Here is a 19,747-nt window from a genome sequence, read left to right as displayed (position 1 = left end):
GCAGAAAATTAATAAACTGGTTTATATTGTTGATTTAATTGCCACTGTAAAATCATTACAGACTATAATAAATTCTTCTGCCTTTTCTCCTTGTTCCGTTTAGTGCCGTCACAACTTCCTGCAATTGGTCCGAACTCTCTCACCCAAAAGATTCACATCGGTAACAAACCAAACCCTGATTTTCCTGCTTTTTGAGTAAAACCACCTTTTGGTCGGACTAAATTTGAATCTTTTGGTCCTTTGGTTTGGACTTTCGCTTACTTCCCGGTGCTGTGGAAGTAGCACTGCAGTAAAAAGAACTTTGAAGAACTTCAAGAAAAAATAAATAATTGTTTTTCATGTTTTCATGCAAAACAGCAGCGCATCACCAAAGTCAGTAGACAAATGCAGCTTTATTGACAAGAACAGTAGTGCTGATACAAGGCAGGAGCTAGGGGGAAGCTCAAAACAGTGCATAACTCAGATACAAAAAACCATCAGAGTAGCTTCACTGAACTTGAAGTCTGGATAATGCCTGTATTTGTTTTTTGAAAAGATGGAAGGAATAAAAAGTTTAGTTTAAAAATGACTGAAGTCCCCCTGATGACAGCCTAACATGTAAACCATTGTTTTGTTTTTCTCTTTTAAACTTACATCATATACAGTACAAAACATGCATCCCATGTTTTTCAGTTTCACAATGTACACTGATTGCACCAAATCAAATTGAAATCATTATAAAAGGAAATAAGACACAAACTCTATACATCCTTCACAGACGCTACAGGCAATACATACTATTCCTATTTCTCAGACACTGAAAAACATATTTTCAAGCTACCATTAATTTACACACCAAATAGTACTGTCCTCGGACTACTGGGCTCTTTCCAAACCGCCTGAGGTAAGCTTTAGCACATGAGACATAGCTCAAATTCAAAAGATAAAATGTGATATAATGCCATAAATCTTTACATATCCACAAACAAGACAAATGAAAGGTTCTTTTATTTTTAAAGCCAATGTTGCAGGTTTCCCTTTTACATTTTGTAGTAAACAAATTCATTCACAAAGTGCCAAAATCCTGACCAAATGTCTCTTGATCCAATGGCTCACATGTTCAACCATTACGTAGTGCAACACAACTTCAACAAATGCACAGAGCACAATAACAATAAAAGAAAGGCAAAAACCCAAAAGGCAAGAAAGGGTAAAAAGAGCACTCAGTGTTCCCTTTTCTTGCGGCCGACATCCACCTCATCCAGCCCAGTGGCTGATTGGGACTGCTGCATCTCTCGGAGCTGCGAGTGTGTGAGAGGCGCCTGCTTTTTGAGCTTCTGCATGTGAACGTCAATGGGGTCGAGGTCGGGCTCGGCGACAGGGACAGGCAGGTAGCCGCCGTCCCTCGGCAGACACATGCACCAGCCGGCACCAGCCAGGTCCAGCTCGCTGTACTGCAACCCAACCTTCTTCAGCCTGAAGTCCACCATGTCTGCCGACTCGCTCATGTCCACCAGCAGGTTCCAGAAGACGCAGCTCAGGATGATGCCCAGCAGCTGCAGGGAGACACGGAGACTTGTTCAGACAAATGTCAAAGTGTCCGAAGTCAATCTAGGATTTGTGTTATTAATAAATGAAATGCAGAAAAACAACAAGACGACTCAAATGATTTTCCAATTATCACAGTTTGTCATTGAATAATTTCCACTGACTAAGTTTAATGGAGAGTAATAACTGGGTTTAACAATATTAAATGGTTAATAGATTAAAGTGAGACAGTAACTACAACACCAAGTGTGCATTTCAGCAAGAAGCATCTAACCACCGAGGTAAATAACTGATACACATACTCTAATGGCCTGTGGGAGCTAACAATTACACTCTTGACAAAACTGAAAAACACAATCTGCAGCTTGAACTAATACATTTTGAATTCTGGGTAAATTTTGACCGATTTCATTAACCAATGTAGTGTTTTATTAACTACTGCAAAAATGAGGCAATTTGAATTTGCTGTGATTCACTCCTTAGCCCAAGGTGTCTGGAGCATAACCAAAGACCTTGGATTTACTCTGGATAAACATTTTAAGTCTGTCATGCATGGTCGAAGAGAGAAGACAGAAAAGAGGTGTTCCAAATGATCATCTCCATTGTAACAGTTCAGTTGTGTAAAACGAGATGTCCCATGATGCTCCAACAGACTAACTGACAGCCACAGTTAGAGTTGCCAAATTCCGGTAATATTCAAAGTTGGAAACTTTCCCTGGGAATTAACGGGAATAAACTAGGAATTTTGTGGGTAATTTATACTATCTGTATTAACCTTGCCATTAAAGACATAACTATAAACATTTTGTTTTGTCATAGGCTGATTTGAGCCCTGAGGAAACTTTGGGCACTTGACTATATGCTTTTGCATCTTTGTGTCATTCTTAACATAGGTCTTTGCACAGTATTTACAAATGTACACAGCCTTTCCTTCTACATTGGCTGGGCTGAAATATCTCCACACATGAGATAGTGCACGTGGAATTGTTCTGTAGAATAAGATCTGAAAAAAGCTTGTAAAAAAAACCCTAATGCAATGCCAGAAATATAAATAGCTGGCCAAACAATCGGAATCGTCTTTCAAAATATTTTACAATTGATGGATAAATGAATAGAAATAGGCTAGATGAACAATCTCAATCAGCATGTAAATATATTTTCCCCAGTAATATCATCTAAACTTACCTGACTAGTCCTGCACACTACAGCAGGCCTCAATAGCCCTGCTGTAGTGTGCTGGATGCTGGGAATTATCTGCACAAGTGATGGAGAAATGCACAGTGGAGGGTTGCAGCGTGTGCTGCATTCCATACATCTTTAAAATAGAGTTTTGAATGATGTTTTTTAATGCTCAGTGTTTCATTAGCATATTTTATTTTTTCCAAAATTCCAAAAATTCCCGAGCTTAATATTCTCATGGAAAGTTTCCGGAAGGTTTCCGGAAATTTTCCGAAAATGTTCAGCCCCTTTGCAACCATAGCCACAGTCACCAGATACACTCACTGGCTTCAGAAGCAGAAGATCCCTGGATAAAAATCAAACCCTAAATTGATGAAGGATCCTTCACCCCTGAGAGACTTTAAATCTCTCTGCCTCAAGGGAACTAGATGTTCTTGGTTATTTTATATTTTATATACATGTAGTATGCGTTTTGTCATGTATTGAAGTTTATAAACGATATCTTTAAGATAATAAAAGGAAAAAGGAACGCCAGGATTTTTGTCCCAGATAATCAACAGAGGTGTAGGTTTTTAATTACAGTTGGACAAAGTCTTGCAGCTTGTATGAGCTACAGTTTATTCTCTGGTAGTGGTGAAGGAGAACGCCGATGCTATTTATGCAGTTGTTTTAAAGCAGTAATTATTGTAATTACTTCATCTGACTGGGCCACGACAGGTCCAAATTTGTGATTTAGATTTGTGGACGTCGCAATTTAAAATAGACAGATTAAGATTTACTATAAGAAAACAAAACTTAAGTCAGTGCAGTAGCTTTTTGAAAAGTTTAAGTCACACCACAACCCATTTTGCCTGAGCTAACAATGTTGCGGCTCTACTTGTGATGTGACTGATGTGCTGGTTAGTTTCGTTGAAAAGTAAAAAGCAAATGAGATCTCAGAACCTTTCACAGGATGTGGGGCTACAGTTCAAATATCAAATCTTCACTGGAAAGGTGCATTTGGTTGAAAGGAGGGATTTGGGGGCAGTTCAGTTTTGGAGAGTCAGTGCCGTGGGTGTTAAATGACCTGTGGCAGCCCGATGGCACAGCAGAGTGCGGCAGTTATTCCAATGTTGTCACTCATCCAGAGGTTGACTGCGTGGATGCAGCCTCGCACATGGATCCGGTCATGCAGGCCTTCACGCTGATACACAGAGCAGAGGAGAGGAAGACAACCAGATAAAAAAAATTCAGTATTGAGTTCAAAACGTCTACAGCCTCGAATTCACAAATAAAAAACGAATCGTCTGTCATGCTGCCAACTGCAGGTGTCACAGAGGAAGTGGGATAGACAGAAAGTGCTAATAGCACGAGGAAATCCTTGTGACTACTTCAAAAGCTTGACAGGAGAAGGTGTGCGTATACAACAAAACTCACAACTACACTAACCTGGGACGTGAATTCTGATTTAATGTCATGTCATGTAAAAAGTAAGGGCTTTAGAGATGAGGAGTCTTATTCCCATGAAAGGATAGAATCTCCTGAAAGCTTTTGAGTAGTGTTGGAAAAGAGGGGGTCGTCTCGTATTTGGGTAAATGTGGCTGTTTCCAAGAATTTTTAGTCAATGCGTTTTTTATTATTTTATGAAAGTAAACAATAGTATTCATTTAAGTAATTGCATTGATCAATACACAGGTTTATTTGTCCTATTACATGTTTCTTTTGTCCTTTTCTTTTGACATGACTTTTAAATTATGCACTATATCATTTGCCGTCTTTAATTTTAAATGACATTGTATCATTTGCATATTGTCTTATTTCTATGTCCCCTTTGTGACGCACTTTGTAACAGTGCTTTTGAAAGGTGCAATATAAAAAATTATTAGTTACTGTATATTAAATAATAGCCATATAATTTTCACTTTAATAGGATTGGGTGCCTTAATTATCTATGTACATTTCAAACTGCTTGTTTGGTTTAATAGGTTTGTGAATGATTTCACCGTTACATCTCATCACATTTCGTTTGTTTTGTAAGTAAGAGAAAATAGGAATTTGACTTCAAATATTATTATTTTCAACATTATCCACTTTGTTTATATCAGAGTTACAAAACAACGATGGATTAGTATATGTCTACAATAGCCAGAAGTTGTTCTTACCTCTTTATTCAGAGTCTGGTAACCACACAGAGTGTTGATGACCTCTCCCACCTGAGCAAAGAGTCAAGATTTAGAGTCAGAGACAAGGTTTTAACTGGGCTCAGAAGGCCAGAGATAATACCTGATGGACATATATAAAAGGGAATGCTCCTCACAAGGGGGGTTGTAGCTGTCTTCTGCCAGCCAAAGCGTGAACTTAAACTGTCGCAAATGGCCACAGACCCAACAGGTAGAAACTGATAACAGTAGAAACTGGGCCAATGTTCAGCTTCAGAGTCTAATCGACTCCACCATCATTGGTGTGTGAGTGTGAGAGTGTGAGAGTGTGTGAGTGTGTGTGTGTGTGTGTGTGCGCGCGCGAGAGAGAGCAAAGGATGATTCTGTCATTAATTTCTCCTGCACAGCTCCACTGCTTCCAGAGTCAGTATCCGTGCTTTGATACCAGAGGTATGGTGGGGTTGAGGCCACGAGGGAACATTTCATTTAAAGAGAGAAATTACTCAAAGGCTATATACCTGTGAATTGCAGCAGGTGTCCTGTTAGCTAGATGAGGCAATATCCTCTACACAATGAATTACATACAGTGTAGATAATGAGGGCTCGATTTTAACGACCTGAGCTCGTGGAGAGCGTGTCCGATCCACTTTTGCACCTTTAATGGAGGAAAACAGGGGTCCCTGCACCGGGCATATGGTTCAAAAGGGTTGGAGTTTGTCTGAGGCTTCATCCACACTCTGTCCAGACGACTCAGTATCAGTTTGAATCTTTGCACATACGAACACCCCTGACAATGCACATCACATGACCACTCACATACACTAGGCATGTACTCATCAGACCCCCTACTCGCTCGATGTGAATCTTTTGAGGATTAGGGCGGCACAATATTAGGAAAACATGTGATATGCAATCACCTTGTTTAATATCGCGATGAAGATATGACCTGCGATAAATAAACATAAACAGTCCCTTGCTACGGACGCAGAGACCACAGACGGCTCCACAGCCAGGGGGAGAAGATGCACAGCCCAGCTCCAGCGCCACCTGCTCTGAGGCAGACGCTAGGGAGCCAAGCACAGCTCCTCTAAGTCCACATACAGTGTTCATTTAGTCTTTTCATACATGCTTGGACTGTGAAAAGAAAGTATTTTCTCTCTGTCAGTAATTTACTGCTCCTCTCTGTGTCTGTATCATATACACTGTGCACCTATATTAGGAGGCCAGGTGTTCACACACGCAGCTCCTCCAGAGAAAATATGCAGGATCTGCAGCATTCAGCGCATGTCTGAAAGCAGCTAATGTTTAGTGTCTAGAGATAATGTATGTGTTGATTTGGAGCAATACCAATACAATTTAAATGAATTTAATTAATGCTTTCCTTCACTCTTACACAATTTCTATCCCTGAGAGGGTTGTCCACAAATGAGAGGGTCAGTGACTCAATCCCTGGCTCCCCGAGTCAGAATTCTGAAGTGTCCTTTGGCAAATACTAAATCCAAATTTGCCCCTGATGGCTGTGCTGAGTGTGTGAATGGGTTGTAATAGAAAAAGCATTGCATACAGAAGCACTGTAAAAACAAGAGCACAAATGTGTCAGGCTAATCTTCAGCTAGCATCAATCACATGGTTTTATATGTTGGAAGTTCACCAACATGTATGATATAAGTTTTTCTACCTCAATCAATTTGTTTTGACACAACAGTTGATTAAGTTCAAAGCAAGACAATTTACTTTTAAATGCAAAAAACACATTTTTGTGAAAAAACATACTCCAGCACCAACTTCTCCTTCATGGCAAGGGGGAAAGGGAGGGGCTTGAAAACATAATGGTCACATGACCACAAATGTATTCCGTTGCCTAGATACAGGGGGTGTCTCACATTACCCGATGTCCCACATTACGCTACAAAGTCACTGTTGTTGCACAAATGTCCTGTGTTTTCACTTTGAGTCATTCTCTTGGTTTATTTGTAAAGAGTTAGTGTAAAAGCATGTGATGGCCTTGTTGCTTCCTGTGTGAGACCAACACTTACCTTATGGCGAGCACAACAGGTGTATGGAACCCCACAGGCTAGTGGGCCGGTACCATTGCAGAAATGGTACTGGTTGACCCCCCAGTCTTTATACTCATCCCCTCCACAGCAAGAAAACTGAAAAACAAAATAGCAGGATAAGGCAATTGGGGACCAAACATGGCATGAAAACAAATTAACATGTAAAAAAAAACAAGCTTTTTCTTTCAGAGCTCTTAAAAATAAAAACTGAGTTACAGCTTCTGCTGCGCAATCCACACCTCTGTTTCAACTCTGTCCCCCCAACAGACACATTCATTATCTTCCAGTACATCAAATTTCTACTGAAAAAGGAGACGTCTTCAGTGGAAAACAAGAGTTCATGTGAAGACTGCAGATTGACTATTAATTAAAAGGCTGTCATTTCAAAGTACCTATGAGAACATTCTATCCAGTGTCCAAGACGTTGAACCTTTCCTTAATAATGGAGGACACCTCTATCTTCGTGATCATCTGCCCGCAGCTACAGGGCCATTACACCAGGCTGTGCAGATAAGACGGTTTTTACAAGGGGGGGGGGGGGGAATAAGAAGGAACGTGGCCTGTAGATTATACGTAGATAGCAAAATCACGAGTTGACTTGCTATCATTTTAAAAGAATATCCTTTGATCCAGCTACTCTGACCATTAATTAGTGTGAGTGATCACGCTGTGGGTCCCCTTAGTCTACTTGACACATCCGAAAGTGAATTCATTAAAGTCACTGCCAAGCCACAACACACGGCCAAAGGACCCCACAGTATTTGCCTGAGATCATTTAACAAAAGGATTTTAAGAGGCAGTTATTTGTGAGCGTGCAGGTTTTTCTTTTGAAGGGCAAATAACTGCATATTTGCAATCAAAGATAAACAACATACATGTCATTGTGGATTGTAATGAGCAGCTTGATGTTGAACTAGCTGGATTAGAATGTAGAATTTTATACTACTACTACTACTACTGAGGTCATTGGATCACAAATCACTTGGATCGTAAGACTTGTAGTCATTGTGAGGTCACACTACACAAATGAAAGGCGACGGGGCATCACGACTTCAGGATTTTTCACCAGGAGAAACCCTGATTGGTCCCAAGTCCCAACACACCTAATTTAAAATGAAAACACTTGTGAGAAGTTCTGAGGTCTTCTGTTTGATCCTGCTCCGAATGACACATAAAGCTGGAGAAGAGGGTAAGTGCCTCAGTGGACATCACAGCTGTAAAGAATAGAGAAAATCTCGGGACACTTACTTCCTGTCCCAACCAATACGAGCCTGACCCGAACCCAACAGGAATTTCGTTTCTCTGTCCAATCTCAACCCGAGCCTGATTTAGTCGATGTTACCTTCACCGAGTTTGTGTTGCCCTGTCCCTCTAAAGATTTGTGATTGCTTGATTTCCCTTTTAACAGACATGTGTGCATTGTAAAAAATAAATAATCAGGGGCTACTTTACCACTAAATATACATCCACCACCTTCACTCGGTCCTGCGCTTTGACTGGTGACAGTTAGACGGAGTTGTAGTCAATTCGGACTAGATTTCGATCAGGTTGGAGTCTGTGACCCTTCGTTGACCCTCTCTGATAGTGGCTTCGAAAGGGTTTCACACATTGCGATTGGTGACGACCAATCAAGGGCAGATCGGGATCTTTTGTCTGCGACTTGCAAAACCCGTTGGTAATTGGGTAGTGTGAATAATGCTCAACTGAAATAACTAATAAACAAAAGTTGTGTAGTGTGAATAATGCTCAACTGAAATAACTAATACTTAAAAGTCTACATTAAATTAAGAGTGCACACTATCAGGTACAACATACATTTTAAAGATTTGTACTTTTCCTAAATATAATACATGCATCCCCACATCTTCGGGATAAAATTCCTTTTTTACCTTTTCTTGCACGTAGTCCAAGATGTTTTTGAAGTCCAGATCATCGTAGTAGTGTTTAATTCCTTCTCGTATGCTGCTTTGAAACAAGGCAGACGTCTGGATAAAAAAAAGAAGAGAAATTGACAATGGTTGTCACTGTTATGAACTCTCATGAAAATGATGGCGGTCAGACAGAGCAGTGAAGCGACCTGGCTGTCACCGGAGGGCATCATTAGAGTGACACGGAAATATTTACCTTCCTTTCAAAGATGAGAGCCGTGGTGAGCGCGATAGCCTGGAGAAGCAGCAGCACACAGAGAACACAGAGGAACTGTGGAGGAAGAAGACAAGATTCTTACAACATTCCCATGGTATGTTATATTAGACATGAAGCCCCCAACGCACTAAGAACAGCACTTTACCAGAGGGTGGTTCTAAAACCGTCCGACACTGATTCAGCTGCTTAATTCAACAGCTAATTTTCAACACGTCAACAGCACAAAGCATAACATAATATATTAGGTATCCCAAGCCAATCCTAAGGATTTGTAACTGGGACCAATCTTGGAATATTTAATGAATCATTCATCCATTCAATATCTATATCTGCTTATCCTTTAGGTGGCCGCTAGGGTGTTTGGGGCCTGTGCCAAGGCAAGAGGCAGGAGACACCCCAGAAAGGTTGTCAGTCAATCACAGGGCCAGGCAACCATTCAGGCCCTGTTCAGACCTGGTATTAAGGTTCGTCCTTCGATCCAATCACAATTGATCAGCTTTAAGTTCGTCTGTTCACATCTGTCACCAAAATGTGTGCTGAACACGTCTCCTGTGAGCACTTGTGGTCAGATCTCACTTCCTTGCTCATAATCACGACAGCCATTTGTGTGCACAAACACCAGTCTGAGTTTACAGAAATGTTCGATGACAATGTGTGTGTGCGTGTGCGTCAACACAAGCAGGAGTGAGACAGAGAGTTAATGAATGCGAGCAGGTATGATTTAAGCAAAGTATCCCTCATTATGAGCTAATCAGTGTTAATATTGGGACTGTGGCCACAAACAAATAGAATAATGATAACTGAGAAGCGTAGTGAGTCCTTCATTTGATGCCATAAAGCATTTGGGTTCACACAGCTAGAAAAACGTGGCCACATGGGAGTGATCAGATCTCAGGATGCAATAATTATGTGGGCGAGTTCAGACTGTTACTTTGCGCTGTCCATTTATAATAGGATCACTCAGGACGGATGTTAATACTGCACAAGTTTGGTCGGAATGGGTTTTTAGAGTCTATCAAATGTGCCTGGATGCAGCAGATAATTAATGTTAATATCATGACAAACCTAATAAAAGAGAGATGACATTAAGCTGCTTGCATAGCTACACCAGACTTTATTTTAAAATGAATTAAGTTCAATTGCATCATATTGTATTTAATGGTGTATATCCATGTGCACTTAACTTCTGTGTAATTTAAAGACTTTCATTTCAGATCAGACTCTGCAGATATATTGTTCGTCAGATTATTATTTAAAGGCATCTAATTCAAATTTCAACCAAATCAAGCCTAGCACACCACTTTAACAAGACCTTGACTTTCTTATGGAACATTTGCAACTTTTGAAATGATTAAAAACTGAGTTAAAACTTGCTTTAATTAGCAGACCAGCGCTGAGAGAAGCAATTATCAGCAAATGGAGGAACAAAACATTTCCTAGTGAGTCAAATTAGCTTCTCATCCTCTTCTTCAAAACATAATCGGAGCATCACTGAATTTGTTTAATGTGTTTAACTTTTAAGCCCCTTTTCAGTACACATTATTTAGCTAAAGCTAATTAGATAGCCGCATAGCAACCACAGTCATGTCGCCGTGATCCCTTTGAGCTCTTTTACTGTTATTGGCAACACCAACAGCTGTGATTTTGCATTTGAAAAGAAAAACCATCCGAAGCGTGGCTTGTTTAAATGTTTTATGAGCTACTGCTGTTGTGCAAACTCTGAACAAACTGTTTATCTCTTCAGTTTAATGCGTGTGTCAATTTTACATTGAATATTCCTGGAGATAAACATATTTTTAAACACATTTTTTAATGGATACTTATGTATAGAGTTTTCTGTTATATTTACCAATACCTTCCTAACATACACCCATGCATATATATATATATATATTATTTATCTTGTTCCTGGTATATGTCACTAGAATGCAGTGAGTTTTACACATTAGCAGTCTGAGCTGCAGAACCCACTATCACCACACCAACAGAGCACCATCATAATACATTCAGCGGTTAACTCCACTATGGATGACATGAAACATCAAGTGATGGAATCAAGTAACATTAGCTCAAGTACTTGTGGTTGTATTGACGGTCTTCATTTTTGTGCACTACTGTAATTTTCTGGGTCATCGTATTTCATGTCTAATTGTTTCTATATATTTATACTCAATAATATTCCATTGGGATTTTAGTCGTTGTGTTGTCTTAGTTAAATTTGTCAAGAGTCGTTGATGTTGACCCAGAATATTTCTGGTCGTGATATATGAGAGCAGTGACACAGACCCCGGCTTCTGATAGCAGAAAGACCCCAGGGACTCATCTTGGGTCTTGAGGAGTTGTGAGATGTGGCATTATCAGATCAATGAGAGGAGAGAACACTTTGCATTATCAACTTGATATATGTTTTTTGCTTACACAACTCCATGGATTGATATTTCATGTGTTAGACATTATTCACGAAGAGCAAAACAACAGAAACCCCATAGAGCAAAATGACATGTGTACCACTAAACCTGCAAACTGAGTGAGCATCATGTACGACAGAGCACAAAACCTGTAATCAGTCCCAGCTCCCCTCGGCCTCCTCCATCCTCCCTACCATGTGCAGCAGGGTCTTGTTGTCCCTGAGGGATCCAACCATGCCAACCACTGACACGGTGAACATCACCAGGCCCAGCAGGATGAGCACCACAGCAGGAGCCAGGAAAAGGCCCTCCAGGGTTCGGTTCTTCTGCCTTTCCACTTCAGCGTACACACCCACACACAACACACAGAGACCCATCAGCTGTGAGGAGAGAGAGAGGGGGGGGGAGTGGGGAGAGAGAGAAAGGGTTCATGAATTGTATAGCTTGACAATCCTCAATGTTGAGAAGAAACAGTGACACTATATATTTACTCTCGTAAATCTCTTGGGACACAATATTTGTGTAAAAACAATGTCATTATGGTTCAGTTGTTTAATTATCCAGTAGCTTCTAAAGAGAGTCAGGCTCATTTACCTTTTCAATACTTTGTGTATTTTGTGTGCCCTTTGCTGATTGTTTAAGATGCCCGATATTCACATGAGGAACAACTTATAGTCATTGGATATGGATGCCAAGTTCTTCTTTTCTTTGACCTCCCAGATTTAAGGGGGCAAAACCTGAATATTTGATTATTTTTTCCTCTAAAGTCGATGCACAATTTTTTCTTCTACTATAGGACATTGAAAGGCTCTGTTGAGATCCAGACTAATGAAATTCTGCTAAGTGGATGTGGGGCAGGACAAGGATACTGTCCTCATAAACTATGAACATATCCACTTACTGTAATTCTGTAGTTAATGAAGCAGAGTGGACATGCACTCCCTCATGGCGGGAGACTTAGACAGGATTAAACCCAAAATTGTCTAATTGGATGGCATCATCAAACTGAGCAACAAGCCAAAGCCATTTTTTTGGTGCGATGTGACTTTAATGACAAAGACGATGCTAATCGTTTTTCCTTAAATGCAAGTTAAGCCTAACTGACTCTTTCCCCCCTTTAACAATACCTTTTTCTTTTCCAGCTGTCCCCCACTCAGTTGTTTCTCATTCTTTGTACAAATCAAATCACAGTTGGATTAAACTCTTGTGCACATAACACACGGCAAGAAAATTTCTCTTCAGATAGTTTGGGTCTGAATTGTGAAATACCGATGAGCTTGCTCTGATTTCATGAATAATAAAGTAAAGTTCAAGCATTGTTCAAGTCATTTATGCCTCAACACCAAGTTCAACAAGTACTCCTCTAAACTGAAAATCTGGGAAAATCTTAAAATCAGGAGAATTTTTCCCCAGTTTAATATATGTGTAGTTCGGGCTGAGCAATATGATTGTACATTAAATTAACAAACATAATTATTTATTTTAAATTTTATGACAAATCTTTGCCTCTAAGTGGAGGTTGTGTTTTTAAATCTTCTTCAAGGGCAGAGACTGATGCGTTTCATTTGTTATACCTCTTTACTGGGCTTTAACAATTAATGCATAAGCAATATATAGATCTATAGTGGACTTTTGTTATATTGCTATTGATTAAATCATATTGTGATAATTCTGATGATTTATTGCTCAGTCCAATGCGCAGGTTTAGCCCAAAACCCCAAAATGTGCTGTTGGTGAAAATATGACATCATCACAATCAGCACACTTAAATGTGTTTTTCCAGCAGAAATTTGGCATTTGAGAGTTTCATTTTTACAGTTAAACAAATACAAATGATTTTTCGTCTGTTTGGACTAATTCAACCACTTTTGAAAAAACACTGTGATTTGACGTAAGTTTGTGAGTGGACAAAATCCTGAGGTGATTAGTGGGGTTGAGAAAATAAGAAAACACGTTTCTAAGCTGTCCTTGTTTTTCTGACTTTTCTCGGCCTTTCAGGTTTTAGTGAAAAATACAATAATGTAACCTCTTTAGATCTTGCACAGTAATTAGAACAAAACCATCTGGAAGGTTTAGAAAGGAACTTGCTCTTAGGTGGATCTGAAAGCTGCTGAAATGTGACACAGGCACAAACAAGATGCTACTTGTATGGGAAGTTTACAAGCTATGACCATTTGTAATCACTGGTTTAATATTAAGTAATGTATTAAATGCTGGACATTTATTTTGTAGTAAGGTGAAATGGTTAATGGTCTGTATTTATATAGCACTTTTCTAGTCTTAATGACCACTGAAAATGCTTTACAGCATAGTTTTTTGCCATTCACCCATTCACACACACAATCATACAGTGCATCTATAGGCAGCACTATATTTAAAAATTAAATCAGGAAAGTAGCTCATATTTAGTGGAATAGGCAGAACAATATCTATATGTAATAGGGTAAAAGTACAAAGCAGGATAAAATGTTTATACTCAAGTTGAGGGAATTGTACAAGTATCTACAAATAATGTTGAAGTTAAGGTAATGGTCAGTGAGCTGGATCACTGTGTTGCCCATTGAATCAGTGTAATAAAGTGGATTGCATTAAAAGGATTGTGGAGACTAATTAAGTCAAACCCATTCAACTAAAAATGTAACAAATAGAACCATTAGAGCACACGTTGACAAATTAATCAGATAGTGTGATAATATTCAGCTAACCCCAGAAAAAGAGAAAAATTTAACAGTGTTTACTTCCCAGCTATTTGGAAACACAGGCAATCTTTCTAAGGGTTGGGTCTGTATAAGTCAACCTCATTTACTGCTGTGTTTAAAACCCTCTATAAAGCACTGACAGATGCATCTGGCTTGGTTCCCACTTCCAAAGTCATCCTTTCTACCTTCACTGCTGCAGTAATGAAGATTAGAATGACCAGCAGACTCTTTGGACCTGATGTAATGGTGAAAACTCACAAGAAACTTAAAAATTTGTCAGCTGGACTTCAATGAGCGGCCTGCTATTTGGCTTGCAGCACATAATGTAAAAGATGTGAAATTTACAATTATTATTGGAAATGTGACTAATATTACAACCGTCGTTACTCTAAATAAATCGTAGACAAAAAATATAATTTACAAAGCATCAAATGTACCTGGTGCCACAGGCAGTTTACAGACATTATCTAAAAGTAAGTATGTATCTTAACAAAAGAGAGCTGTGATATGAGGCAGGGGAAATACTGAAAAAAAAAAAAAAAAACGATTGTTGTCATCTATGCTTGAATCTTACCACACTTGTTAGTATAAATAACCAGAGCCAGATTTTCAGACTCAGTTTGTAATAATTTTCAATCTGTACAGAAAGAAAATACCTGTTTATATGTTTAGGATCACCTCTTTACCTACATAAACTACCTATTTATTTATTTATTATTTAAAACAAGGATACATTTTTATTTAAATACCAGCCTGAATTTGTTTAATCAACAAAGGAGTCATTCAGTCGGCTCGTACATTCTGCCGGCCGATTTATTTACCAACGTTTTCATCCCTTTAAGTGGATCCCACGCCCTGCACCACCGTGCTGTTTGACAGCCGGTGGTCGACGGGCATTGCTTCACATCCCAAATGAAAATATTAGCTTTTCAGAATAAGAAGAAAATATTAAATTAGCCACATTTATTGTATTAAAAGCAAATGAAGAGTGGCAGGATGCATGATGTGTGAGGTGGTAGTGTTTATCTTGTAAGCTAACCACCCAGGAGCTAGCAGCTAGTATCCAGAGGATTTCAAACCAAAGCCCATGGAAAAATAAAGCTACTAATCATCACAATGAAACACATACACAAGGCTGTACTCGTGATTTGGGAACGTTTTCAAATCAACACAGTCTCCAGGTGAATACAAATTATGTTCTACCCAACACACGGGGATTTATTTAAATAAAATGTCAAGTATAGCCCGTTTCACAGAGCAAAGCTGTTTAAGGGGAGATCACATAGTCTGAGGAGAGTCAGCGATATAAATTGAAATTGTGATCAAAAGCAAAGGGATGTGTATTAGGTGTGTGAGCCGAATTGCACGGCAGATGGTACAGATTCATGTTATGCCTTTATTTATTTTTTACAGCCCTTTTATCTAGCTGGAACACAAGAGACATTTAAACAAATTGGTTTTTGAACAGGGTTTGGCGAGAGGTCTCACTGATGCTTAGGGATGCTTCGCGTCTCACTACTACCACTAGCAGACACTGACCAAGGACTCCCCCTGAGAGCTGATGTCAATCGGTCAGACACTTACCGAGAAGAGCATTGAGTAGATGTTCAGGGTGAATTTGATGAAGTAGTAGAAATGGTTTGTTTTCCTTAATTCAGAGTAGGTCGGCATGGCTGCTAGCGTTGATGGAGCTAGCTAACAGGCTAGCTAGCTGTACCCCCCTTTCCGTCCAGACGATATTAAAATAATACCAAGGAATTATAAAATATTGTTAATGAAATGAAAACGGCTTTTAACAGAGCTAGCTGAATTTGCAGCAGCTCTCATTTCTCAGACACATAGTGGGCTAGCCCCCGAGACAGAACCACTTCCGTGCTCCTCACCGGCCACTCCACGCTTTGTTGTGACTCCTTTCTTAAAGGGGCAGTGCACTCAACCTCATTCCTAATTGGATTAAGTTGTCACAGAACCTTTGCATCATTGTTTTAATAATTGTGTTTTTGGCCGAAGTTTTATGTAATATCAATTTTTTTTTGTTTTTGTTTACGTTCATGAATTTAGTATTATTCTAACAACATTCACCAGATGCAAAATTAAACATAAAGCCTATGATATTTGAAAAAAGGTTTCAGTATCAGTATTACAGATTTGTAACATGCATGGGCAGAGAGGACACATTTCTACCATGTTAAAGTCTAAAAGTAGAAAAAAAAGAAAGGTTTAATCTACAGTATGAAGATATATTATAATAAAATAATATGTTACTTGAAGACAAATGTATGAGTAAGAATACAGTCATCAGACTTTTTAAAAGTAGCTGAAGAAGTCACATTTGTTTTTACGTTAATATAAGATGGCTGAAAATAATGTATATATAAATAAAAACATATACAAAGACTAGAACGTTACTTGGTAGAGGTATGTACTATAGCTACGAATGTTATTTAAATTTTAAAAAAAAATCTCCACCAAATTGCTCATAAATAATGTTTCCTAAACATGTCTCTCTTGTGAATTATTCTCTGAGAAATCATTGAAAATATTTAAAAATGTCTTATCTCGCAATATAAAAGAAATAGAAATTAAAATCCTGGATCAGCCCCTTGATCTTGAACAAAAATTGGATGGGTTCTTTCTAAGGTTATGCCTCACCCCTCTGCAAAAATTGGAGTTAGAGTTCTTGCATTAGCGTACTAACTAACTAACAAACAAACAAACGCTGATTAAACAACATCCTTGGTGAAGACAATTAAAGAAAAACATGTTTTTTCAAAGTTAAAATAAATTGTTATTAAGGGTACTTGTAATGAGTTACTTCCTGACTTTGTCCATCGGTAACCCCAGCTCTTGCTTCAAGTTGCATCAGTTGTCATGGTTACTTGGCTATATTTGGCGTGCTTATGACATTACTGATGCCCTCACCTCACAAATAGGTTTATACACTGGCCATGTGTCACATCACCTGAGAGATTATCAGCACAACTGTTCTGAGCTTTTGTTTGTGTTCTTGTTTGTTGTTGCACTACAGTTTCAGTTCCTGTTAATGTACACACTGCCATTCAAGCTCCACTCTATGTGTTGCAGACAGAAGTGTCACCTCGCAACAAGTTACATCAGGTTATATTTAATCAATTCCTGGAGTCCTCCAACCAGTGTCATCCTTTGTCTTTAACAACACTTATCGCTTCTTCTTGAGCCAGACATTGCTGCTCTGTGGCTGACCCTGACCTCTGAGGGGGAATCAAAACAACAACTGCCCCGTTGGGATCAATAAAATATTATGTTATCATGCACTGCCCTTTAATGGAAGGGTAGTGTACATCTGATGCATGCTGGGATTGCATCCGTTTCTAAACATGAGCAGAAATGAAAGAGCAAAGAAAAGAGAGAATGAGCATGCACTGCTCAGATGCACATTGCAAGACATATTTCTGGAGATAAACCTTTGTGCACAATCTGAGCATCACTGGTGTGGCAGCAGTTCATCAAAGACAACACACAGAGTCATGGATCCTGCACAAATAACTGAGTTTAATTTTCATTGGAGGTAGGGGAATGTGTATTTTTAAATAAGTTAGAAGTACAAAAGTCTGTGGTTAACCGCCCACGTAAAAGATAAGAGGGAGACCAGGAACAGTTTTGTAACCTTCATATTTAAGTTCTTTCAGAATGGTTATAATAAGACTGATATTTACAGATGTAATAAAATGAATGCAGCACAATAGAAGTAGTAATAATGATGATACTACTGCTATCACGACTACGATTAATAATTATAACAAATGTACTTCAGAGAGAGAGAGAGAGAGAGAGAGAGAGAGAGAGAGAGAGAGAGACTGAACTCACATATATCTTCAATGGAGAAAAGATCGGACCACCTTCTGCTTAAGACCTCACAGAGCCGAAAGTTTATGTCTGCAGAAGCAGATCAGTCAAACGTGCGGCGTTGTACTCACCAGAAAAGAGCTGGTTAATGCTGCCATTCACATCCAGCCCAAGTTGCAATGTGCACATGTGGTGAGAGACTTCATGCAAGGCCTAGGTGTCAGCTGCAAAGTTGTGAGTTTTCATTTTAGTTGGAGTTAAGAATAAAGTGGTTTTCAATAAGGGTGTAAGCTCCTGCTCCAATAAAAGTGCCTGTCAGAGGGGGGTATCTAAAGCCAGCTCGCCTCACTTCTCTGCAGTGTAGGAATTAGGGGAGACAGTAAGCAGGTTTTGAGATTTTCTCTCAAGATCTATTTTTCATTGCCTGCACAGCTCAATTAGTGATTTTTGTGCACACAAAATGTGCCATTGTCATCATGTATAAATGATAATCATGTCTTGCTTTGACTTTGATGGGTTTCATCTATCTAATAATCAGTCAGTCAGTCGCATTACTCAAGAACCGGTCATCTTATCAGCTTTGAAATTGTCATATTTGGTGGCCCAAGGAAGTTCAGTGTTGAACTTGGAGCCATTTCGACTAGCGATACGTTCAATATTGACAAACTATGAATAGAAGGATGAACCAATGCTCTGTAGTCGCGGTAGCTGGGACTTCTTTATAGCATAAATAAACTTGTCTGAAATAGAGGAACCACAACAAATCGCGGTAGTCGTTTTTTTCCAGAGTTTTTGGAAAGGTAGACATGCCAGATACCCAAATGAATGTGTAGAAGCACTACAAAAGTAGAACTTTCATAATATGTCCCCTTTAAGTATGATGAGAGGCTTTTGGATTGTAATTTGAAGGGGGAGAAAACATACAAACCACAAACGCACCCACATATGTAGCATCTTAGAGTTATAAATAACTTGTCCATGTGTAAAACAATAGTTTAATTTTTTTAAGTTTAAAAACAACAGCACAAACAGGAGTGTTTAGAACTGGCTCTAGTGGCACTAATTTTGCGGCACCTCATACTTGAGTAACAATATCCACTAGAATATGTGGAGCATATCACTGCCACAACCCCCTTCAGCACTCTGATGTGCGCACCAGCAGCCACACTGAACCTCAGCAACATGTTCCTGGGGGTTGGTGCTGGAGTCATCTGGCTGCCCATAGAAAGAAGCTGCAGCAGACAACCTTGAATCATCCTGATTACTAATTGGACTGCACCATGTTCCTCGTAACCATGGGGAGGGACTTTGTTTCGTTATTTAGATTTCTGGTTGTTAATTTTGTATACTATGTTGATATTGTGTTGGGCAAGAGTCCCTACAGAACTAACCATGTGGTAGGATCCACACACAATGGGTCGTAAAATCGGGGCCTTTGAGCCAAGATGAAGCCAGCTAAAGTCTCCCTCTAAGATCCAGCACGGAGATTGTATCTTCTGGTGTTAACTTAATCCCTGGGGTCTCCCCAGAAACCCCTGCTCTGCTCCTGGCCCCTCCCACTCTCCTTTGACCTCTGACACTCAATTGGCTAAAAGCCAGCATCATCCCATGACCAGCACCTCAAGGAGGCAGAACCTCTCAGGTAGAATAAAACCACTGAGACATCAATAATCGCTGCCATTTTTACTCTGCTCTGAAGACGTCAACAGACCCCTCCGGGTCTTTCCAGATGATTTAGTTGCTAAAGGGGGCAACCAGAGTTATTTTCG

General features: G+C 39.4%; 1 protein-coding gene across 1 annotated transcript; it reads right to left on the bottom strand.

The window, feature by feature from the left end:
• Positions 1 to 372: 372 nt before the first annotated feature.
• zgc:110329 (uncharacterized protein LOC550500 homolog) lies at positions 373 to 16,051 on the bottom strand. The gene is made up of 8 exons (XM_062384909.1): positions 15,738 to 16,051; positions 11,649 to 11,834; positions 9,026 to 9,100; positions 8,791 to 8,886; positions 6,881 to 6,997; positions 4,848 to 4,898; positions 3,773 to 3,889; positions 373 to 1,535 (listed from the first exon to the last, which is right to left on the bottom strand). The coding sequence occupies exons 1-8, from the start codon at positions 15,822 to 15,824 to the stop codon at positions 1,203 to 1,205; spliced, it is 1,062 nt and encodes a 353-aa protein (XP_062240893.1). The 5' UTR covers positions 15,825 to 16,051; the 3' UTR covers positions 373 to 1,202.
• Between the last annotated feature and the right edge of the window lie 3,696 nt (positions 16,052 to 19,747).

The sequence above is a fragment of the Platichthys flesus genome, chromosome 3 (genome assembly GCF_949316205.1).
Source record: "Platichthys flesus chromosome 3, fPlaFle2.1, whole genome shotgun sequence".
Classification (NCBI taxonomy): domain Eukaryota; kingdom Metazoa; phylum Chordata; class Actinopteri; order Pleuronectiformes; family Pleuronectidae; genus Platichthys; species Platichthys flesus.
The sequence above is the reverse complement of the archived record's forward strand: the minus strand, read 5'-3'. Positions and strand labels throughout refer to the sequence as shown.

Bases quoted from the DNA above. Each gene is read 5' to 3' on its own strand.
- zgc:110329 (XM_062384909.1), bottom strand. From the start codon at position 15,824: ATGCCGACCTACTCTGAATTAAGGAAAACAAACCATTTCTACTACTTC. The intron at 6,998-8,790 runs GTAAAAAAGGAA...TTTGTTTTTCAG, and splicing joins TGGACTACGTGCAAGAAAAG to TTTTCTTGCTGTGGAGGGGA. The intron at 3,890-4,847 runs GTAAGAACAACT...TCTGTGTATCAG, and splicing joins ACCAGACTCTGAATAAAGAG to CGTGAAGGCCTGCATGACCG.